At 45.3% G+C, this 25,264-nt stretch overlaps 1 protein-coding gene across 1 annotated transcript in view; it reads right to left on the bottom strand.

Annotated features, from left to right (window-relative positions):
* LOC147121682 (putative voltage-dependent R-type calcium channel subunit alpha-1E) overlaps positions 1-25,264 on the bottom strand; it is a 1,254,166-nt gene that overhangs the window by 699,121 nt on the left and 529,781 nt on the right. Inside the window, exon 25 of the mRNA XM_085977984.1 lies at positions 21,914-22,010. Within this exon, the coding sequence (XP_085834110.1) occupies positions 21,914-22,010 (97 nt within the window). The remainder of the gene's footprint in view (positions 1-21,913; positions 22,011-25,264) is intronic.

The raw sequence follows: 25,264 nt of genomic DNA, 5'->3' as shown, positions 1-25,264 counted from the left end.
ATGGATGTTAGAATGGGGGAATGAATTTTGGAATGGATGTTGGAATGGGGGAATGGATGTTTTAATGGGGGAAATGTATTTTAGAATGGGGGAACGGATGTTAGAATGGGAGAATGGATGTTAGATCTGGAGGAATGGATTTTTAGAATGGGGAGGAATGGATGTTAGAAATGGGGGATTGGAAGTTAGAATTGGATGAATGCATGTTAGAATGGGGGAATGGATGTTAAAATGGGGGAATGGATGTTAGAAATGGGAGATTGGATGTTAAAAATGGGGGAATGGGTGTTGGAATGGGAGGAATGGATGTTAGAATGGGAGGAATGGATGTTAGAATGGGAGGAATGGATGTTGGAATGGCAGAATGGATGTTTTAAATGGGGGAAATGTATTTTAGAATGGGGGAACGGATGTTTGAATGGAAGAATGGATGTTAGAACTGGGGGAATGGATTTTAGAATGGGAGGACTGGTTGTTAGAAATGGGGGAATGGATGTTAGAATGGGAGGAATGGATGTTAGAATGGGGGAATGGATGCTAGAATGGGGGAATGGATTTTAGAATGGGGGGCATATATGTTACAATGCGGGGAATGGATGTTTGAATTACGGGAATGGATTTCAGAATCAGTGGAATGGATGTGAGAATGGGAGGAATGGATGTTAGAATGGGGGAATGAATGTCAGAATGGGGGAATGGATATTAGAATGGGGGAATGTATGTTAGAATGGGGGAATGGATGTTAGAATGGCAGAGTGGATGTTAGAAAGGGATGAATGGATGTTAGAGTGGGAGGAATGGATGTTAGAATGTGAGGAATGGATGTTAGAAATGGGAGAATGGATTATAGAATGGGAGGAATGGCTTTTAGAATGGGAGCAATAAATTTTAGAAATGGGGGAATGGATGTTAGAAATGGGAGAATATATGTTAGAAATGGGAGAATGGATAATAGAACAGGAGGAATGGATGTTAGAAATGGGGGAATGGATTTTAGAATGGGAGCAATTGATGTTAGAATGGGGGGAATAGAAGCTAGAAGGCGGGGAATGGATGTTCGAATTCAGAGAATGGATTTCAGAATGGGGGAATGGATGTTAGAATGGGAGGAATGGTTGTTAGTATCAGGGGAATGGATGCTGGAATGGGGGAATGGATGTTTTAATGGGGGAATGGATTTTATAATGGAGGAATAGATGTTAGAATGGGGGGAATGGATGTTAGAATGGGGGGAATGGATGTCGTAATGGGGGGAATGGATGTTAGAATTAGGAGCAATGGATTTTAGAAATGGGAGAATGGATGTTAGAAATGGGGGAATGAATTTTAGAATGGGAGGAATGTATTTTGGAATGCGAGGAATGGATGTTAGTATCAGGGGAATGGATGTTGGAATGGGGGAATGGATTTCAGAGGGAGGGGAATGGATGTTAGAATTGGGGGAATGGATTTTAGAATGGGAGCAATGGATTTTAGAAATGGGAGAATGGATGTTAGAAATGGGGGAATCAATCTTAGAATGGGAGGAATGGATGTTAGAAATGTTGGAATGGATTTTAGAATGGGAGGAATGGATTTTAGAAATGGGGGAATGGATGTCAGAAATGGGAGAATGGATTTTAGAATGGGTGGAATGGATTTTGGAATGGGAGGAATGGATGTTAGTATCAGGGGAAGGATGTTGGAATGAGGGAATAGATGTTTTAATGGGGGGAATGGATTTTAGAATGGGGAATAGATGTAAGAATGGATGTTGGAATGGGGGAATCGATGTTAGAATGGGAGGAATGGATGTTAGAATGGGAGAAATGGATGTTAGAATGGGGGGAATAGATGCTAGAATGCGCGGAATGGATGTTGGACCTTGGGGAAAGGATTTCATAATGAGGGTAATGGATGTTAGAATGGGAGAAATGGATGTTAGAATGGGCGGAATAGATGCTAGAATGCGCGGAATGGATGTTGGACCTTGGGGAAAGGATTTCATAATGAGGGTAATGGATGTTAGAATGCGGTGACTGGATGTTAGAATGGGAGGAATGGATGTTGTAATGGGGGGAATTGATGATAGTATCAGGGAATGGATGTTAGAATTTGGGGAATGGATTTTAAAATGGGAGGAATGGATGTTAGAAATGGGGGAATGGATTTTAGAATGGGAGGAATGGATGTTAGAATGGGAGGAATGGATGTTAGAATGCAGGGAATGGATGTTAGAATCTGGGGAATGGATGTTAGAAATGTAGGAATGGATTTTAGAATGGAAGGAAATGATTTTAGAATGGGAGCAATGGATTATTGAAATTGGGGAATGAATGTTAGAAATGGGGGAATGGATGTTAGAAATAGAGGAATGGATTTTAAAATGGGAGGATTGGATGTTAGAATGGGAGGAATGGATTTTAGAATGGGAGGATTGGATGTTAGAATGGGAGCAATGGATTTTAGAATGGGAGGAATGAATTTTGGAATGGGACGAATGGATTTTAGAATGGGAGGAATGGATGTTAGAATGGTGGAATGGATTTCATGACATCATCTCCGGGCACAGCGCCTGGTAGCCCCTCGGGAAAATTTTGCACTCGCGCCCCGCAGCAGCACTGGGTGATGTTACTGACTGCTGCACTTAAAGGCACCGTGGGCGGCATCTAGAGTCATCCTTTGTTTCTTAACTTGTCCCATTACCATCTCCTTTTGCCTTGCACCATCATCCTTTTTGTCTTTAAATCTCTCCTGCCTTCCACCCTATCACAGACCTTTCCTTATTTTCGTTCCTCCCCTCCACCTTTTTCCTGCCCCTACACTTGCTTAAAAATCTGTTAAATCTCCACCTTTTTCCAGTTCTCACCTGAAACGTTAACTCTCTTTCTCTCTGTGCAGATGCTGCCTGACCTGCTTGAGTATTTCCAGCATTTTCTGTTTTTATTTCAGATTTCCAGCCACCGCTGTATTTTGCTTTTGTGTAGGTGTTAACTGTTTTGGCTGGCTGTGACTGGTGATTTGCAATTATCGTATTTTTAAAAGGTATCTATTAGAGGGCTATCTTTACACACAGAGCTGAGAGCACCGAGCTGAGAGTGTCTGCTAAACAGAGTGGTAACTGGAATTTGGTGAGAGTGGGAATTGATGCAGGGGGGAAGTAGGTGCTAAGAGCTTGGGGAGTAGTTAAAACTAGGAACCTATAACTTGCTGATTCTTTATTAAGTTAATAATTTTAACTAGATAAATTAATTAGTTTGAAAAAAATAAACCAAGTGACTTAATTGCATAAAAACTTGTATTAATTAAATAAATAAAACAAGGTAAGATAGTGATGGCAGTGCAGGATGTCTGCCGCATCTGCAGCATGTGGGACTTTGTAGAGGCCAGCGTGATCCCAGGGAATCACACCTGCAGCAAATGTTTGCAACTTAAGGAATTTCGGCTCAGATTTGTTGAGCTGGAATCAGAGGTGCAGCCATTGCGATGCATCAGGGAAGGGGAGAGGTATCTGGACACTTTGACCCAGGAGGCAGTCACACCCTGTAGTGTATGTACTTTGAAGAAGGAACTATATTCTGCAGCCCCTGTATACTGCAGTACCAGTAGTGACCACCCCTGTATATAAGCCTGTGTAGTAACTTTGTATAGTAGTTCCAATTTTGTCTCCATTCAGTAAACACCTGTTATAACCAATTTCTGCAGTCCGTGTCTCAATTACACATGGACATTACATTGGCGACGAACAGATCCGAACTTACCTACAGTTCTGCACCACCTCACGGGGATCCATCCCTGAAGCGAAGTTATTAGAGGTCGAAGCCAGAAGGAAGAAATCCAAAAAGAAAAAAAAACAAACAGAAGAAACGGGCGTCGACCGTGGGCAACCGCCCTCTGATTCATCGAATTCGAAGATTTGCAGGAGAGGCTGTCGAGAGCTGGGCTTGGTTCTCCAGTCTATGGTGTTCCAGCTAATCGGGCTGGTGGCAGGTAGTACACTGATCCTTCCTGGGCTGCGGCGGGCTGGAGCTCGATCAGGTGGCTTTTCAACGGGGCCGAGCAGCGTTGTCGGGAAGAGAGAGAGGGTGGAGCCCACAGGGCGCGGCCGGTGCTACGAAGCCGGGCAGCGTACAGACCCGAGAAGAGGGAGGAAAGTGTCCCATAGGGTCTGCTCTGACGACGGGAACAGTAATTAAAAGAAAAGAAAAAGAAATTAGAAGCGCAGAAAGCCACGAGGAGCTGCAGTTTGCCACGGGGACCGCGGAGAGCGGCGTTGGCAGCAGCGCGGGGGGAAGCGCGCGAAGACCATCGGGCGTCACCATCAAGGCATAAAAACGCCAGCAACAGCGTTGGCAGCAGCAGAAAAGACAGAAAGCGCGGGAGGCGCCATCTTAATCCAGCGGGGAAGAAGGAAAAGCGAGGGAGGCGCCATTATGTTCAATCGGGGAAGAAGGCAAAGCACGGGAGGCGCCATCTTAGATCTCCAAGATGCCGAAGACTGGCAATATCACTGCCTTCGATAATGAAATAGAAGACTGGACCACGTATGTGGAAAGAGTCGAAGTATATTGCAAGGCAAATGAAGTAGCCAATGAGAAAAAGGCATCGGTACTACTAAACTTAATGGGCGCAAGAACGTATGGCCTATTGCGGAACCTGATCACTCCAGTCAAACCGATGGAGGAGAGTTTTAACGAAATTGTTGATATCCTACAGGAACACCTAAATCCAACACCGCTGCTGATAGCAGAAAGATTTAAATTCCACAAGAGAAATCAGCATAAAGATGAGAGCAATGCTGATTACCTTATGGAACGACGCAAGCTGTCAAAGCACTGCCAGTTCGGAGCAGGACTGGCAGATACCCTACGGGACAAATTTGTCTGTGGACTCCTGAGTGAAGGAACCCAGAAGAGGTTACTCTCAGAGAAAGAGCTGATGCTAGATAAGGCTTTCAGTGTGGCAGTATCGTACGAAATACAGCAAAAGCCACAGGAATACGGCACCCATGAAATGACACAGGGATTTGAAAAATGTTATCGCTGTGGCAGAACAACCCATGACCAGAAGAACTGCTGGTTCAAGGACAAAACATGCAGGCAATGCGGAAAGATGGGACACATTGTACGAGTTTGCAGGTCCGGGAAGAAGACTAATGACAACAAAAAGACTACTAAGGAAAAGTACAGGAAAGTACAAAAGATGACGGACAGTAGTTCCGAAGACCAGAAGAGCGATAGTGAATCCGGGAGCAAGAGACTAAGCTGTCTCAAACTACACAACGTAATCGCAAAAGAGGATCACCGAACCATTTGGGTCACCCTCACAATAGCGGGGTCCCAAGTCAAAATGGAATTGGATACAGGATCAACCCTGACCGTCATGAATTGACGAGACTACGAGCGGCTATTCTCACACATACCCTTGAAAGACACATCCATTGTCTTGAAGACATATACAGGGCAGAAAGTATACCCCAGAGGGAAAATAAGGGTGCCTGTCGAATACAACGGCAAGGAAATACAGAAATTGTATCTGTACATACTGCAAGATGGTGGACCACCGTTATTGGGACATGAATGGATCAGAAAGGTAAGTTTAGACTGGTACTCCATTCAGGCACTGACTGTGGCTGGTAAAAAGGATGACGACATCACACCTGGACGATTGTCAAAAATCTTAGCTAACGCTAAAGAGGTATTTCAACAAGGACTGGGAACTCTTAAAGGCGTAACTGTCTCGATAAAAATAGAAGAGAATGCAATTCCCAAGTTTTTCAAAGCAAGACCGGTACCGTATGCAATTCGCCCAGCCGTCGAGGCAGAGCTGGAGAATCTGGAGAATGCAGGCGTGTTATCTAAGGTAGACTGGAGCGAGTGGGCGACACCCATCGTTCCTGTCATGAAGAAAACGTTAAACAATAAGTCTGAGGAGCCAAGGAAGGTTCGCAACTGTGGGGACTTCAAGGTGACTGTGAACCCAGTCCTTCACACAGTACAGTATCCTCTTCCGAGGATAGAAGATATTTTCGCCTCACTATTGACCTAGCGCAAGCATATTTGCAGATGGAGGTTGAAGAATCCTCCAGGAAATATCTCTCGATAAACACTCACAAAGGTCTTTACCAGTATAATCGACTGGTATTCAGAGTAGCATCAGCTCCGACTATATGGCAAAGAGCGATGGAACAAGTCCTACAAGGGATTCCGGGGACTCAGTGTTACTTGGACGACATCCTAGTGACAGGTGAAAATGACAGTGAACACCTTGCCAACCTAGAGCAGGTGCTCACTAGACTAAGAGAACATGGGCTACGAGCCAATCGCCCCAAGTGCGAGTTTTTTAAGAAACAAATATCGTATTGTGGCCACGTGATTGATGAAGAGGGGTTACATAAGTCCCCTGACAAAATTAAAGCGGTAGTTAAGGCTCCAGCGCCTGAAAATGTGTCGCAACTGAGGTCATTCGTCGGATTGGTGAATTACTACCATAAGTTTTTGCCGAATTTGTCCACAATTCTGCACCCACTGAATGCCCTGCTACAAACTGGAGTAGCATGGAAATGGAGCGATGAATGTAAGCGGGCCTTTCAGAAGTGTAAAGGCCTGATCACTTCAAGAGAAGTGTTGGCTCACTACAACCCATCACTACTGATAAGACTGGCGTGTGATGCATCTCCCTACGGCGTTGGAGCGGTACTGTCACATAAATTCCTTGATGGTTCAGAGAGGCCGATAGCTTTTGCGTTATGCTCGTTAACTTCAGCCGAGCGTAACTACGCCCAGATTGACAGAGAGGCCCTCAGCCTGGTGTGGGGGGTGAAGAAGTTCAATCACTGTGGCATAGTGGTTAGCACTGTTGCCTCACAGCGCCAGGGACCCAGGTTCGAATCCGGCCTCGGGTGACTGTCTGTGTGGAGTTTGCACATTCTCCCCGTGTTTGCGTGGGTTTTCTCCGGGTGCTCCGGTTTCCTCCCACAGTCCAAAGATGTGCGGGTTAGGCTGATTGGCTATGATAAAAATTGACCCTTAGTGTTAGGGGGATTAAATACGTGGGGTTACGGGGATAGGGTGGGATATGTGTTGGTGTAGGGGTTACGGGGATCGGGTGGGATATGTGTCGGTGCAGGCTCGATGGGCCGAAATGGCCTCTATCTGCACTGTGGGGTTTCTGTGATTTCTGTGATTCTGTGACTACCTGCACGGACAGAAATTTACTCTACTAACTGATCATCAACCTCTTGTCTCCATTTTCAACCCTAAGAAGGGCGTCCCGATAATGACAGCACAACGGCTACAGAGGTGGTCCCTTTTCCTAGGGGCACACCAATACGACATCGAGTACAAAGGAACTAAACAGCATGGGAATGCTGATGGATTGTCGCGCCTACCGTTGCCGACGGTGGAAGAAGTACCTGCAGTGGATCCTGTGGAGATATTCCACTCGACCATAGTCGAATGTCTACCTGTGACGAATGCAAACATAGAAAAGGAAACACGAAATGACCCGACACTCTCCAGGGTCTATGATTTAACGGTGAAGGGATGGCCAGCACATGGCGAACCACTGTTGCCAGCATTCTCACCGAGAAGAGAACAGCTGTCAGTGTGCCGAGGAACCTTGATGTGTGGATCCAGAGTAGTAATTCCACCCAAATTGAAGGATAGAGTGCTCAATGAGCTTCATGAGGGTCATCTGGGAGGGGTAAAAATGAAGAACTTAGCCAGAGCGTTTGTGTGGTGGCTGGGAATCGATAGAGAAATCGAAGAGATGACCAAGAGCTGTACAGGATGCCAGAAGGTCCAAAACGCCCCACCACAAGCCCTTCTACATCCATGGGAGTGGCCCTCATCTCCATGGCAAAGGGTACACATTGATTTTGCTGGTCCATTTATGGACTCAATGTTTTTAATTGCGGTGGATGCACATTCAAAGTGGCCAGAGGTAATAAAAATGTCCTCAACCACCACAGAAAAAATTATCACAGTCTTACGAACCATATTCGCCAGAAATGGGCTGCCTGAACAGATTTGCTCCGACAATGGACCACAGTTTGTGTCTGAAGAGTTCCGGAGGTTCTTAAAGAACAATGGTGTTAAGCATTACACATCCACCCCATATCGTCCAGCCACCAATGGATTGGCTGAGAGGTTCGTTCAAACATTCAAGGCGGCTATCAAGGCAATGTGTAATGAAGACATACCCCTACCACACAAGGTGGATAACTTCTTGTTTGCCTACCGGAATGCGACACATGCGGTTACCAACCAAACTCCAGCCATGATGTTCTTCAATCGAAGACTAAGATGCCGCTTGGATTTGGTTAAGCCAAACATCAGAAGAGATGTGGAGAACAGGCAGTTTCAGAATATGAATGAAAGGCCAACCAGGAGTTTCAAGATAGGTCAACCAGTTTTGGCCCGGGACTACCGCACAGAGAAATGGCAGCCAGGAACGATCTGCACACAGCAAGGACCTCTAATGTATACCGTGGACGTTGGAGAGAGTATTGTAAGACGCCATGCTGACCAGATTCTAGAGTCACTGGAAAACATCAAATCTACACCACGATCCTATACACCTGGTGATGAAACCGAAGTACCAATTGCATCTACCTCAGAATCGGTGATATTGGAAGCAGACGAACCAAACAACGACGTTGATCCCGAATCAACTTTGCCAGAAGAACCTGATACCCCAAAGAGGCATTATCCGGACAGAATCAGGAAGCCTCCTCAAAGACTGAATTTATAATTGATTAACTTCAGCTAATGTATATAGCAACTGTAATTGTAAATATGTTATTTAATTATTAATCGAATGTTATGTACTGTTTAGCTAAAAGGGGAGGAATTGTAGTGTATGTACTTTGAAGAAGGAACTATATTCTGCAGCCCCTGTATACTGCAGTACCAGTAGTGACCACCCCTGACTATAAGCCTGTGAAGTAACTTTGTATAGTAGTTCCAGTTTTGTCTCCATTCAGTAAACACCTGTTATAACCAACTTCTGCAGTCCGTGTCTCAATTACACACAGACATTACACACCCCTTAGGTTATTGGTTTAGATTTGGTTAGTGGTCAGGGACAGGATAATGTGGCTGCGAGTCAATCAGGTAAGGGGACCGCAGATGCACTGGTGAAGGAGCCTCAGCCTTTGCCCTTGCCCAATAGTTTCTTGTTACCTGTGTGGATGAGAACAAAGAGTGCAAGAAGAATGAGCAAACTGACCACCGCACCATGGTACAGGAGGCCATTCAACCGGGGGGCAGTGAAAAGGAATGTGGCAGTGGTAGGAGATAGTATATTCAGGGGGTTAGATACTGTTCTCTGCAGCAGCAACCGGGAGTCCCGAAGGCTGTGTTGCATGCCTGGTGCTAGGGTAAAGGATATCTCCTCGCGGCTGCAGAAGAACTTGGAATGGGAGGGGGAGGATCCAGTTGTGGTGGTCCACATAGGAACCAATGACGTAGGTAGAACTAGGAATGATGGTCTGCTGAGTGAGTTTGATGAGCTAGGGTACAAATTAAAAAACAAAACCTCAAAGGTAATAATCTCTGGATTACTACCAGAGCCATGTGCAAATTGCTAACGGACAAACAGCTTAGAGGGTTAAATGCATGGCTGAAAGAGTGGTGTGGGAGGCAGGGGTTTTCATTCACGGGGCACTGCCACCAGTACTGGGGAAAGAGGGAGCTATTCCGTTGGGACGGGCTCCACCTAAACTGGGCTGGGATCAGCGTCCTGGTGAACCGCATAGCTAGGATGGTAGATAAGGCTTTAAACTAACAAGGGGGAGGGGGAAGGTAAGAGTAAATCTATCAGTCTAAAGAGCAAGGTCAAGGCTGTAGAGCAGAGTAGTGATCTGAGTAAAATCAACCAGAGTGTGTCAGGAAGGGACAGCGGGGGTGAAATTGGATTGGGCCCGAAAATGGGTGCGGGGAGTGCGAAGTGTGATCTTCCTGTGCCAGTTCAAAGTGGAGCAGACAGCACACAGAATTTGTGCTTCCTGCTCATTTACATGATTGGCGCACTGAGCTCAGCGCTAAACATGCTGCTGGCTGGGTCAGCACTCAACAGGAGAGCCAACATCAGGTGCAGTCTACTGGCCAATAAAATTTTGCCGAGGCTCTCTGCAGTTCTTAAAGGGGAAGTGCTTTGTTGCAGAAGCACCTCATTGTTACTATGCATGCAGCCATGGCTCAACATGGAAGAGAAAGGGCAAGGAGATTCTCAGATGCAGCACTGGAGGCCTTGGTCCTGGGGGTTCACAGAAGAAGACAGGTCCTTTAACTGCAGGTGGGCAGGAGGCCTTCCAGGCAGCACGCCAGAAAGCAGTAGGAAGAGTTAGCACAAGCCTTCACTGCCACCCGTGTTGCCTCCATGACCTGGATCCAGTGCCGCAAGAAGTTTAATGACCTCACACGAGTGGTCATGGTCAGTGAATGCATCTTCAAATGCCATATCCCAGCAACTGCATCACTAGCCTCACACTGCTCAATGCACCAGACCGCCATCACTCACCTACTAACAATCTCTAGCAATCACGACTCATACCTCACTTCATTGGCTGTAAAGCACTTTGAGACATCCTGAGGTTATGAAAGGCTCTATATAAATAGTTGATGATCCCTTTAAATACCACACCATACCTCACTTCACCCTCTCGCACGTACCACTCCTGCAAGCCTCACACCCACATCTCACACTTTGCACACACTGCCAACTATTCAATCATGACAGGCACATCACCCAAACACATTGCACCACACTCACTGACACACTTCCCTTCCTCTTGCAGGCCAAGTTGGCACATAACAGATGTGAGCAGTGTAATGTATATACCTTTAAGGGGGGAACTATCTTTTACAGCTCATGTATACTGCAGTACCGGCAATGGCCACACCTGTATATAGCACTGAGTAGTAATCTGTACAGACCAGTTCCAGTGTGAGCCACGTTGAGTAAACACCTGTTGTACCGTTCTCCTGCAGTCTGTGTCTTATTATACACGGACACAACAAGCAGCAGCAGACAGGTGGAGAGGAAGGACGTCTTCAGAACCTCACTGTGCTGGAGGAGACGGTGCTAGAGATAATTGGAGGGGCAGTCACTGAGGCCATGGCGAGCGGGTTGAAAGCATTGTTGATGACGATATGCTCATACCTAATTCATCCTCTCAAATCTCAATTCCCCCTCTTAGCACAATCTCTTCTCACTTACAAACTGCTGATGGTGTAAGCATGCAGGTCGTGCTTTTGCCCCCTCCGTTCACCACAACCCAACCCTTGTGCCTTTCTCCTTTCAGATATCCAAGAACTGCCAGCAGCCCAGCCTGACCCGACCTAGTAAAGGAGGAGAGTAAAGGAGAAGAGGCACCGTCACTCGATCTAACACTCCCAGGCATCAGCCCAGGAAATGGCACTGCACTTACTTTAGAGGGTAGTATAGAGGCAGGATGTGCATGTGGTGAGTCACCGGCCACGAGTGGGCTGCAGCTAGGGCAGAGGGAAAGGATAGCTTGGGTGCCAGCTCCCTGGAGGGCGAGTTCATGCACGAGTTCTGCTGCACAACACAGACGATGGCTTCGATGGGACAGCCTTCAGAAGAAGGGTGATGAGCATGCACACGGAAACGTTTGGTGCAATGGCAGGCCTGCCAGAGAGCCTCTTGTAAGTGTGAAGGAGCATGGTGGATGTTGTGTATGTAATATGTGTGCTACTTTGAACCTATGGACAGGACTGCACTACTTGTAGGGCGTAGTGATACGCAGTACCACTCCTGGCCATAGGGGTATAAATAGTACTGTGGGTACTGATCTCCCCTCAGTTCCCGCCTGTGGGCATGAAGTAAAGACCTACGTGCAGTCCCTACCTCCAACCAGTAAAGACCTGTTTGAGTTATACGTTTAAGTCTTTGTGTTAATTGTTCAATACAATACACATACTTAACACTGGCGACGAGTCAGGTTCTTACCCTGCGGCAGTTGAAGAGAGGTTTCAAACATCACCACCCCACTAGAAGCGACAGGCTTTAGGACTCTGAAGCCTCCATCAGCGACTGAGCACTGGAGTGCAGCAGCCATCCTGACAGCTTCCAGCGACTGACAGAAGTCTTTCTGCAGTTTCCTTGTTCAACCTAGGTGGTGGGGTAAGCCGTGCAGCGTTGGCTGCAAAGACAGGGCTGGGGAAGTTGGAGAAGATAAGGGCGATCGCAATCCCTGATAAGAGCCGCGGTGAAACGCGCGAGCGGGTAAGCCAGAGCCCGGGAGGGAGCGAGCAAGAGCCGCTTCGGTCGGGAGCCACTTCGCGATCCAGCAATCGCATCCGCTGATAAGGGCCGCACTCGGGCGATCGCGGCGAAGATAAGGGCCGCACTCGGGGGCTGAAGGGAGACGGCGTCGGGGGACGGGTGAAGACCGCCAAGCGCGGGAAAACCGCCATTTTGTGGGAGGAGGACGACGGCAAGAGCGGGAAGCCGCCATCTTTGATAACAAGTAAAGAAAAGAAAATCTGAGAAATTGCAAATCTACAATGCCTAAACACGGGAATATTAGCACCTTTGATAGTGACCTCGAAGATTGGGCCATATATGTTGAAAGAGTAAAAAATTATTGTAAGGCCAATAAAATTCGTGACCAAGATAAAGCTCTAACATTATTAAATTTAATGGGTGCGAAGACATACGGGCAATTGAAACACCTGTTATCATCAGATGAACCGGCGGATAAGACGTTCGATGAGATTGTTACTGTCCTGAAAGATCATCTAAACCCCACGCCGCTGATGCTAGCGGAACGATTTAAATTTTACGACAGAAGGCAGCTACAGCATGAAAGCAATGCTGAATATTTGCTGGAATTGCGTAAATTAGCGAAATATTGCCAGTTTGGAACGGGACTGACAGATGCACTACGAGACAAATTTGTGTGTGGTTTATTTAAACAGGATACACAAAAGCGACTGCTCGAGGAGAATGAGCTGACGCTTGAGAAGGCGGTCACTATGGCAGCAGCACACGAAGCCGCAGCGAGAGGCACGGCAGTAATGCAGCTATGGTCACCGGAGCTCAGTGCACACAAATTGGGTGTGAGTTCTGGCAAATGTTATCGTTGTGGAAAGACAACGCATGATCAGAACCAGTGTTGGTTTAAAAACCAAGAATGTAGAACTTGTGGTAGGCTTGGACATATAGCTAGAGTATGCAGGTCAGGGAAGAAGACCAGCAACAAGAAGTCACCGCAAGGAAAATACGCAAAGGTACACAAGGTGACCGAACAGGAGTCCGATTCAGACGCTAGCAGTAATGAACTGGCTAGCTTAAGCTGTAATGAACTGGCTAGCTTAAGAGTACTCAACGCTGGTAAGGGTGCAGACCTCCAGACAATTTGGGTCACTCTTCAGATAGAAGGAGTCCAAGTAAAACTGGAATTGGACACTGGATCGGCATTGACGGTCATAAATAAGAAAGATTACGGAAAGTTATTCCAACATATTCCCCTACAGGATACGGGGATTATATTGAAAACATACACGGGGCAAAGAGTGTACCCCATCGGGAAAATAGAGGTTGCAGTGGTCCACAAGGGCGAAGACAGTCAAATAATGGACTTATGTGATATCTGAAGGAGGTTCTCCACTACTAGGACGGGAGTGGATTAGGAAAATGAATATGGACTGGCATTTCCTACAAACAATAACGAGTGAGAACTCGGTGAAGATAGTCGGCCCAGACTCTGGAACGGATGATGGTAAGCCCAACTCAGGTGCAAAAGACAAAGTTTCAGCACAGAATTCCACTGAGCAACAACAACATAGTTTAACTGTGGATTCTGAGTCTGGCAAGTCTACTGATGTGCCCATTTCTGAGGGACACCGGGCTCGAACTCAACTCCATTTCAAACTACAACAGCAATTAGAACAAATGCTTCGCCGTTTTGAGCAAGAGTTGAATGCAACGAAAGAGTTCTTTGATATAGAGTTGGAGAATCTGGAAAGACAACAGAAGCAGCTGATGGAGAAAATGGAGCAGGAGCACACAAAACGTCTGATGTCAGAGGAGTTAACGGTCAGCCAACTCCTGCATATGCTGAAGGACAGGACTCTGAAATGGGAAAAACTTGAACATTAACTTCAATATTCAAACGAAAGGGGTTCGGAGCTCTCAAAGGTTATTGGAAGAGCTGAGGTGGCAACACAGACTGAGATGACTGCAATAGAGCAGCCCTTGGATGCCAAAAGTACGCTGACTCACGTCAACGTAGAACAACAGACCGCTGAAACAGCTGCTCCGGTAGAGGGATTGAATAGTCCGATCAATCAATCTCCAAAAGAAGTTGAAGTAGTAAAATCTCAAATGAGGTCATTAGTAAACGACTTGCTGAAAGCCCAGAAAAAGCTGGATGAAGAGGTACGCATGAAGAAGTCTCTTCAGGAAAGATGTCTGGACTTGGAACAAAAGCTGGCTAACGCCCAGCTGGGTATGGAGGAAATAGAAGACCCTCTCGCTGGCCTAGATCAGGACGACACCGAATATTACTATGTCCTGTCCTGCCCAACTTGTAACTTCGACTCCCACCATACAGAAATCATGGAGGAGCACCGAAAGTCTACGGAACATCGGGAGAAGGTGGCTCTACTACGGAAAAAGGAGGAAGAGAAGGAGGAACTGCGCATGCAGCTGGCAGCTGACAGTGGAGCCCAGAGAGTCTCCAAGAAGCAGAAAAGGAAAAGTCGAAACAGAAGATGACCCATCTGAACCATTATTACCTCTACCAGATCACACACGTGGTCCCTCCGAACGGAGCCAATTCAGTTCGGAAGTTCAAACTGTTAAATCCATGGAAGGACTATTGAATGAGTCACTCCAGCAACGTGAACCGACTACACCACAGAGATTGAATCTGTGAACTGTTTTCCGCAGAGACTGAATCTGTGATCTGTTTTGACATGAAGTTATCTATGTATCTATGTTATTCTGTTATGTAAACCTGAAGTTATATATGTATATATGTTATTACGTTATGTTAAATGGGGAGATGACTGTAAAGCTAGGAAGGGAGGAATGTTGTGTATGTAATATGTGTGCTACTTTGAACCTATGGACAGGACTGCACTACTTGTAGGGCGTAGTGATACGCAGTACCACTCCTGGCCATAGGGGTATAAATAGTACTGTGGGTACTGATCTCCCCTCAGTTCCCGCCTGTGGGCATGAAGTAAAGACCTACGTGCAGTCCCTACCTCCAACCAGTAAAGACCTGTTTGAGTTATACGTTTAAGTCTTTGTGTTAATTGTTCAATACAATACACATACTTAACAGTGGAGCCAATGCTTTCCAGGATGGAAGTGATGGGCAACTCCATTAGAACACTGTGGACCCAACCATGATGCTGGGTGTGATGGTCAATGTCGCAGCTTCCATTGCAGCAAAAACGGAAGCGACCCAACATCTGAGTGCTGCACTGAAAGCTCAGACTGCACTCACACAGGCTCAGCTTTCTGCAAACGCAAGCTCAGACTGCTGCCATCGTGGCTGGGTTTACAAAAATGGAAAGGGGCTTGCAGGGTCTCACAGCATTCCAGCAATCTGTGCTCCAACAGATGGCTAGAATGCTGAGGCGCCGCCCCGGGGGAGTGGCAGTGGCTCCATGGAGCAAAAACCTGCCGTCCTCTCTCAGGATGACAGCATTCCTACTCCCACCCCTGCCACTCCACCAGTGCCCTTGCTGCTGCCTGTCAGCCAGCTAGTCCAGACTGCTGCGGCCCATGCCGAGGTGGGGCAGTCTGCTGCTGGGCCTTCTAGGCCCAGAGCTGCTCAAGGTCCTCCTGCACAGCCATCTGCAGTCGCCCCCATGGAAAATTAGCAGCTTTTCACCAACCATGCTGCAGCCACTGGGGGAGCACTGCATAGGAGCATGAGGATAGGCAAAGGAACGCACACAAAAGACAGACACTAAGGGAATGCACAAGGGTGATTAGTTGATTTTATTATGTAGTTTTGGATTGATTAATTTATAAATTATGTTTGGAATGTTTGGTTTGTGGTGGCTCTCATTTTAGCTTTGTGCCCAAGAGGACCCGACGATGTTTCGTGACAGAGGGATGGTAAGGTGGGGAAGTGGAAAGCAATGAGGCTCTGGGGTTTCGTTCAGGGGAACTGGAAATCTGATGAGGCGCTCAAAGACAGCCAGAACAGGGATCTGCTGCCTGCCTCCTCTCTTCCTCCTCTTCTTCTTCCGCCTCCTCCTCCTCCTGAGGTGGTCACAGAACCCGTGGTAGCAAGGGCTACACCCTCATGATGGTCAAGTTATGGAGGATGCAGCAGACCGCCATGAAATGGGACACCCACTCCGGCATCTACTGGAGGGCTCCTCTCAAACGGTCAAGGCAGCGAAACTGTTGCTTTAGCACCCCAATGGTCTGCTCGATGAAGTTCCTCATGGCAGCATGGCTCTCATTATATGATTTCTGGCTATGAGTGGTGGGGTTGTGGAGGGGAGTCATCAGCCAGGTGTAGAGTGGATAGCCCTTGTCACCTAGCAGCCACCCTCAGATTCGATGTGGTGGCTGGAAGATTGCTGGCACACCTTAATGGCGCAGGATGAAGACATCATGATTTATGCCAGGATACCGGGCAATCACTATTATGATGTGCTGGGTGTGGTCATACATCAACTGCACATTAAGTGAGTGGTAGCCTTTGCGGTTACAGAACATCTCAGGATTGATATGTGTCACCCGCAAATCCACTTGTGTGCAGTCGATGGCACCCTGCACCATGGGGAAGCCCGATATTCTGGCAAAGCCACATGCGCATTCGTCCTGCTTCTCTCTGTTCAGAGATAAGACATGAAGTCCCTTCTCCTAGAGTACAGAGCCTCTGTGACCTGGATGCAGCAATGGACGGCGAACTGGAAGATGCTAGCGATGTCTCCTGCTCCAGACTGCAAGAATCCGGTGGCAAAAAAAATTGAGTGCCACAGTGATCCTGAGGACCACTGGCAGCATTATCATCACCCTGATCTGAGGCTGCAGGTCTGGTTCCAAGAGGAGGCAGAGTTCTGTGACCACCTCCTTGGTGAAGTGGAGCCTCTGAACACACTGCTCCTGGTTTAAGTGCAGGTAGAAGAAGTGCTCTCAGAAGACCCTAGGTGGTTAAGGCCTCCTTCTGAGAGGCCGACTGCCCCTCCTCCTCCTCCCTCTGTGAGCAGCTTGTCCTCTTCTTCGCTGCCTCTGCTCCCTGTCATGCTCCAGCGTGAATGGGGACTGCAACTAGAGCCCCCATGACTGGGAGCAAGTGATCTGAGCAGAACCCTAGAAATCAGAAGCAAGTCCTTCTACATTTGCAGCGTCACTCCCCGTCACCTCACCAACTTTAAATAACTCTAGCAAGCTCAAACCAGTTGCACAAACTTACACAGAGCCCGTAGAAATCAAAATTCAAGTTACCTGCAGGTTGTTGATGATCCCTTTAAATACCACTGGTGGGGATCCCTTGTGCAGCTGAACACACGCTCTGCTGTTTGTGTTTTGGAGAGGGCATTAAATGGAGTGGCGATGTCTAAAATGGCAGGTCGTGTGTCAAATCAGTGTTGCACACTGATTGATCTCATGATCTGACTGATTAGCATTTTACTGGTGAACACAGGTAACGGCCACGCTGCTGGACCTGTTGAAAATGCCGGCCGCCGCAAGCCGCGCTGGAAGTGGGCAGAAGCCTGGCAGCTGCCATTTTTATGCCAAAACCAGCCTTAACAATCGGCGCTAAGGTGCCGAATTTCACGGCCAGAGAGTTTAACAACAGTAATAGGGCATCAGTGACTAAGGTCACATCAGGGAAAAATAGTAAATAGTTAAAATTAGAAGGCGCTATACCTGAATGCACAAAACATTTGTAGCAAGATTGCTACCTACAATACAACAGTGACTGCACTTTATAAATACTTCATTGGCTGTAAAGCACTTTGAAACATCCTGAGATCGTGAAAGGCGCTATATAAATACGAGTCTCTTTCTTTTAAGATAGATAAATTAATGACACAAAGAGATAAATGGGCTTGATCAAGTAGCAATTACTGAGACATGGCTGCAGGGTGACCAAGGTTGGGAACCTGATTATTCCAGGTTACTTGACTTTTAGAAGATAGGCAAAATGGAAAAGGAGGTGGTGTAGCCATGATAAAAAAGGATGAGATAAAGGCAGAAAGGATCTTAGCCCAGAAAATCAGGATGTAAAATCAGTATTCGTGGAACTATGAAATAACAAAGGGCAGAAAACATAGGTGGAATAGTGTATAGGCCCCCTAACAGTAAGCATAGTGTTGGACAGAGTATAAATCAGGAAATTAGAGAAGCATGTAACGAGGGTAATGCAATAATCCTGGGGGACTTTAATCTTTGGAGGATGAGTTCAAGCAATACATTTGAGACAGTTTTCTAGAACAATATGCGGATGGTGAACATTTAAAGAAATAATTCATAATTCTCGATAGGGGGTACGATTAAGGAGTTTGCAGATGATACTAAAATCAGCTGTGTGGTTGATACTGAAGAAGGAAGCTGTAGACTGCAGGAAGATATCAATAAATTGGTCAGGTGGGCAGAACAGTGGCAAATGGAATTCAATCCGAAGTGTGAGGTAATGCATTTGGGGAGGGCTAAAAGGAAAGGGAATACACATTAAATGGTAGGACACTGAGTAGTGTGGAGGAGCAAAGGGACCTTGGAGTGCATGTCCACAGATCCCTGAAGCTAGCAGGCCAGGTAGATAAGGTGATGAAGAAGGCATACGGAATGCTTGCCTTTATTAGCCGTGGCATAGAATACAAGAGCAGGGGGAGGCTATGCTTCAACTGTATAAAACACTGCGTACAGTTCTGGTCACCACATTACAGGAAAGATGTGATTGCACTAGGGAGGGTACAGAGGAGATTTACAAGGATGTTGCTGGGAGTAGAGAATCTTAGCTATGAGGAGAGACTGGATAGGCTGGGTCTGTTTTCCTTGGAACAGAGGAGGCTGAGGGGAGAACTTTTTGAGGTGTATAAAATTATGAGGGACATAGATAAAGTGGATAGAAAGGACCTAATTCCCTTAGCAGAGGGGTCAAAAACCAGGGGGCACAGATTTAAAGTAATTGGTGGATGGTTTAGAGGGGATTTGAGGGGAAATTTCTTCACCCAGAGGGTTGTGGGGGTCTGGAACTCACTGCCTGAAAGGGTGGTAGAGGCAGGAACCCTAACCACATTTAAAAAGTACTTGGATGTGCACTTGGGATGCTCTAACCTGCAGGGCTACGGACCAAGAGCTGGGAGGTGGGATTAGGCTGGATAGCTCTTTGTTGGTTGGCGTGGACACGATGGGCCAAAATGGCCTCCTTCCGTGCTGTAACTTTCTATGATTCTATGAACATATATTCCATTGAGGAATAAAAACTGCACGGGAAAAGCGGTCCATCTGTGGCTAACTAGAGAAGTTAAGGATACTATTAGATTAAAAGAAGAGGCTTACAATGTTGCCAAAAAGAGTAGTAAGCCTGAGGATTGGGAGGGTTTTAGGAATCAGCAAAGGATGACCAAAAAATTGATCAAGAGAGAGAAAATAGATTATGAGAGTAAACTAGCAAGAAATATAAAAACAGATTGTAAGAGTATGTAAAAAGGAAGAGATTAGCAAAAGTAAATGTGGGTCCCTTAGAGGCAGAGACAGGAGAAATTATAATGGGGATGTGGGCAGGAAAGTGGGACTAGCTGAAGTACTCTTGCAGAGAGCCAGCACGGGTTCAACGGGCCAAATGGCCTTCTTCCGTGCTGTAACTAGTCTATGATTCTATGATTTTATGAAAGGACCAAATGTAATATATCCAAGTTTGTTGATGATACAAAGCTAGGTGGGAATGTAAGTTGTGAGGAGGATGCAAAGAGGCTTCAAGGGGATATAGACAGGCTAAGTGATTGGGCAAGAACATGGCAAATGGAATATAATGTGGAGAAATGTGAAGTTATCCATTTTGGTAGGAAAAATTTAAAAGCAGAGTATTTTTTAAATGGTGCGAGATTTGGAAATGTTGGTGTTCAGAGGGACCTGGGTGTCCTTGTACACAAATCACTGAAAGTTAACATGCAGGTACAGCAAGCAATTAGGAAAACAAATGGTATGTTAGCTTTTCAGTACGTTCAGCTGTGGCTCAGTTGGTAACACACTTGCTTCTGAGTCAGAAGGTTGTGGGTTCAAATCCCACGCCAGGTTTGAGGGGCTGAATGGCTTATTCTGCTCCTATTTCTTATGTTCTTATGACACAAAAACACACATAGTGGGAAATCAAGGGTCTAATGAGTGTGAGGAACTTAAATTAATCAACATTAGTAATGGAAAAATTAATACTGGGGGGAAAGAGACATTCTACAACATGCTTTCATCTATCCTTCCCCTCCGAATACGTAACAGCTATGCTCAGCACGTTGTAGAAGGACCCATTCATTACTGATGGATTTCTTTGTATACAATCTTAAAAACTACCACTGTGAATGACAAATGCTCATTTACATGCAATATCAGTAAGTATAGGCAAACTTTAAATAAACCTACTTTTCTGCCACACTCCATGATTCATAGAAGAGACCTGAAACATTTTTAAAACCAATCCCCAGGACCTGATGGCTAACATCCTAGGGTTCTAAAAGAGGTGGCTGCAGAGACAGTGGATGCATTGGTTGTCATCTTCCAAAATTCCCTAGATTCTAGAACGGTCCCAGCAGATTGGAAGGTAGCAAATGTAACCCCGCAACTCAAGAAAGGAGGGACATCAGTCATCAGGAAAATGCTAGAATCTATTATTAGGGACGTGGTATCAGGGCACTTAGAAAATAATAATAGGATTGGGCAGAGTCAACACGGATTTATGAATGGGAAATCGTGTTTGACAAATCTGTTGGAGTTTTTTGAGGATGTAACTGGCAGGGTAGATAAGGAGGAACAAGTGAATGAAATATATTTGGATTTTCAAAAGGCATCGATAAGGGGCCAAACAAAAGGTTGTTATGAAAGATTAGGGCTCATGGGATTGGGGTAATATATTAGCATCGATTGAAGTTTGGTTAATGGACAGCAGAGAAGGAATTAACAGGTCATTTTCAGGATGGCAGGGTATAACTGTTATATATGGTATATATATGTTCTTATGGAAAATGGATGTTGGAATGTGTTGAACGGATATTGGAATGAACCACAACCACAACAGAGGTAAAGACTTTGGCCAGTAACCATATAACCAGTGAGCCAGCTCTACAACTGGAATCGCTGTTAGAAAGGATCAAGTAACAAGTTCACAACACTAAACACAAGTGGGGGAGCAGTGCAGAAACCAGAAAGATTTACCTATCACCATTGGAACCAGTGTTCATAGGTCAATACTGCGAAGTGAGGGATTTTACAGAAGATGTAGCAATTACTGAAGAAGCATTCTTAGTTTAACGTCTAATTGCTGCTGAGGTAGATATCCTCATGCACATTTACGGAAATGCCGTAACTGACTGGGCAATGACTGTGTGATTAAGAGGCCTACAGGAATGCCTGATGAATGCACATCACCACTTTTAGAAGCTCCTGCATCTTGTCTGGTTTGTCACTAATAAGTAGTACAGAGATCAAAGGAGGAAGGTAAGACTGAGGGAGCTGTGAATTTCAACAGTTTTCAGGCCCTGGGAAAGTATCAGTTGGAGTCATAAAAGGTGCGAGGATTTTGAGATTACTTCAAAGAAGTGAGAGGAAGGTGAGATATTGTGTGCGGATCCGCGATCTGGAGATTAATAAGGATGACAGTGGAAAGTTCAGCACACAGTGATTAGACTAATGTCCATCACATCGAGCCGATACCAGGCAGGGCACTGCCAGATAACATTTTGAATCGGATCCCAGCAATAAAACTATATACCTTCAGCTTAGGTAGTCGTTTGATGGTCTTCAGTGGCCGGAGAACTCGTAGAACACGCAGAGACTTGATAGTGTTTATGTCCTTCCCACTGGAGCCCCTACAAGTGAGAATAACATACAGAAATTAAACACGGAGAAATGTATAACACAAGGTTATTAAACATGGAGAGACATATAACACACGTGTATTTAACACGGAGAGGGGAATAACACATGGGTATTAAACAGAAAAACATGTAACACACGTGTAATAAACACGGAGAGATGTGTAACACATGGGTATTAAACAGAGAGATGAATAACACATGGGTATTAAACATGGAAAAATGTGTAACACACAGTTATTAAGAACGGAGAGACGTGTAACACATGCGTATTAAACATGGAGAGACGTATAACAGACGTGTATTAAACAAGGCGAGACGTATAACGCACGGGTATTAAACAGGGAGAGACGTATAACAGACGTGTATTAAACAAGGCGAGACGTGTAACACGGGTATTAAACGTGGAGAGACGTGTAACACACGGGTATTAAACACGGAGAGACGTGTAACACATGGGTATTAAACATGGAAAAATGTGTAACACACAGTTATTAAGAACGGAGAGACGTGTAACACATGCGTATTAAACATGGAGAGACGTATAACGCACGGGTATTAAACAGGGAGAGACGTATAACAGACGCGTATTAAACAAGGCGAGACGTGTAACACGGGTATTAAACGTGGAGAGACGTGTAACACACGGGTATTAAACACGGAGAGACGTGTAACACATGGGTATTAAACACGGAGTGATGTATAACACATGGGTATTAAACACAGAGTGACGTGTAATACACGGGTATTAAACACGGAGTGATGTATAACACATGGGTATTAAACACGGAGTGATGTATAACACATGGGTATTAAACACAGAGTGACGTGTAATACACGGGTATTAAACACGGAGAGATGTGTAACACACGAGTATTAAACATGGTGTGATGTATAATATACGGGTATTAAACAAAAAGAGACATAAAACAGGCGTGTATTGAAAACGGAGAGATGTATAACACCCGATTATTAAAAGTGGAGAGATGTATAACGCACAGGTATTAAATAGAGAGAGACATATAACACAGGGGTTTTAAACACGGAGAGACGTGTAACACATGGGTATTAAACATGGAGAGACGTGTAACACACAGGTATTAAATATGGAGAGGTGTGTAACACACGGGTATTAAACATGGAAAGATGTGTAACACAGGTATTAAACAGAGACACATAACACACGGGTTTTAAACATGGAGAGACGTGTAACACACGCGTATTAAACATGGAGAGACGTGTAACACACGGGTATTAAACACAGACATGTAAAGCAAGGGTATTAAACACAGAGATATATAACACACGGGTATTAAACATGGAGAGATGTGTAACACGCGGGTATTAAACATGGAGAGATGTATAACACACGGGTATTAAACATGGAGAGATGTGTAACACACGGGTATTAAACATGGAGAGATGTGTAACAGACGGGTATTAAACACAGACATATAGCTCACGGCTATAAAACATTGAGAGTAATAATGCACGGGTATTAAACACTAAGATGTATAACATATGGGTATTAAACACGGAGAGATGTGTAACATGGGTATTAAACACGGGGAGACGTATAACACACGGGTATTAAACAAAAAGAGACATAAAACAGGCGTGTATTGAAAACGGAGAGACGTATAACACCCGATTATTAAACATGGAGAGACGTGGAACACACGGGTATTAAACATGGAGAGACGTATAACACATGGGTATTAAACACGGAAAAATGTGTAACACACGGTTATTAAGATTGCGTATTAAACATGGAGAGACGTATAACGCACGGGTATTAAACACGGAGAGACATGTAACACACGGGTATTAAACACGGAGAGATGTGTAACACATGGGTATTAAACACGGAGAGACATGTAACACACGGATATTAAACACAGAGAGATGTGTAACACATGGGTATTAAACACGGAGAGACGTATAACACATGGGTATTAAACACGGAAAAATGTGTAACACGGTTATTAAGATTGCGTATTAAACATGGAGAGACATATAACGCACGGGTATTAAACACGGAGAGACATGTAACACACGGGTATTAAACACGGAGAGACATGTAACACACGGGTATTAAACACGGAGAGATGTGTAACACATGGGTTTTAAACACAGAGAGATGTGTAATTGATGGGTATTAAACACAAAGACGTGTAACACACGGGTATTAAACACGGAGAGACGTGTGTAAGATTCCCAAAATTCAGCAGATCCCGCAAAACCAAGAAGATTACCCTAAAGAAGGAATTTTTGGACTGTTAATAAACCATGTCAGAATGGTATAAGAATATTGGGCCTAAAAGGGGCTTAAAGTCAAAACCCCAGGATTTTGATTATTTAAAAAGGCATGTTCAAGCCTGTGAAAGGCTGTGAGAAAGGAATTGGGATGGACCTCTGTAAAACGAGCAGTTTGTATATTGGCATAAGCCAAACTGTCTGGGAATGTTCTGGACTGTCTCAGTCATTTTACATAATGATAAAAGACCAGCGGAAGAGCAATTCCCGCCAAAAACTACAGAGCCAACCAAAGTATGCATAATGCAGAACATGCCACTGACCAACAAAAGGGACCCTGACCCCAGCAGGAAAAGACAAATCTTACTAATCAAACCAGAGATTAAACAGTCATTTAAATCCAATTTAGGTTTCGATGGACCATCCCGAAACTAATTCACACCAACTTAAACCAATTAAGATAGATGGGACCAGCTCGAAACCCATTAAAGAATTCAAAAACTGTTAATGTTAACGAGCCCACGCCAAAAATGACAATGGGCCAGAGAAGATTTGGCGGGCAGATAAGCAAGGCCTCAAATGGTATAATTGGGGCCTGCTTTGTCAGTTGGTTGGTGAGTCAGTTTGTTCAATCAAGAGTTCGGTTCAGTACAGTCCGGAAGAAGAGAGCAGTTCGGTTTCGATCCGTTCGATACAGCATGGCTCGTGTAGAAGAGAAGAAGACGACGACTTCAAAAGCCACGTCAAGTCACAAAAGTGTCATCGAACGCCTCGCGGCAACCAAAGGCCCCAAGAAACAAACAACCGAAAATATTACCAGCAACTAGGTAATATTGGGCCACCGCGACTGACAAGAAACCAACCTGGAAGAAACCGAAGATTCGCAAGTTTGTTTCCACGCTACAAACTATTCTGACTTACCCCTGGGTAAGATTTGATGGAAAAACTCTAAACCCTATTTCTGACCAAAAGAAATTGGGTACTTACCTGAT

The sequence above is a fragment of the Somniosus microcephalus genome, chromosome 3 (assembly GCF_052327205.1).
Source record: "Somniosus microcephalus isolate GS21.2 chromosome 3, FLI_Smic_1.0, whole genome shotgun sequence".
NCBI classification, from domain to species: Eukaryota; Metazoa; Chordata; class Chondrichthyes; order Squaliformes; family Somniosidae; genus Somniosus; species Somniosus microcephalus.
This window is presented reverse-complemented; position numbering and strand designations above follow the sequence as displayed.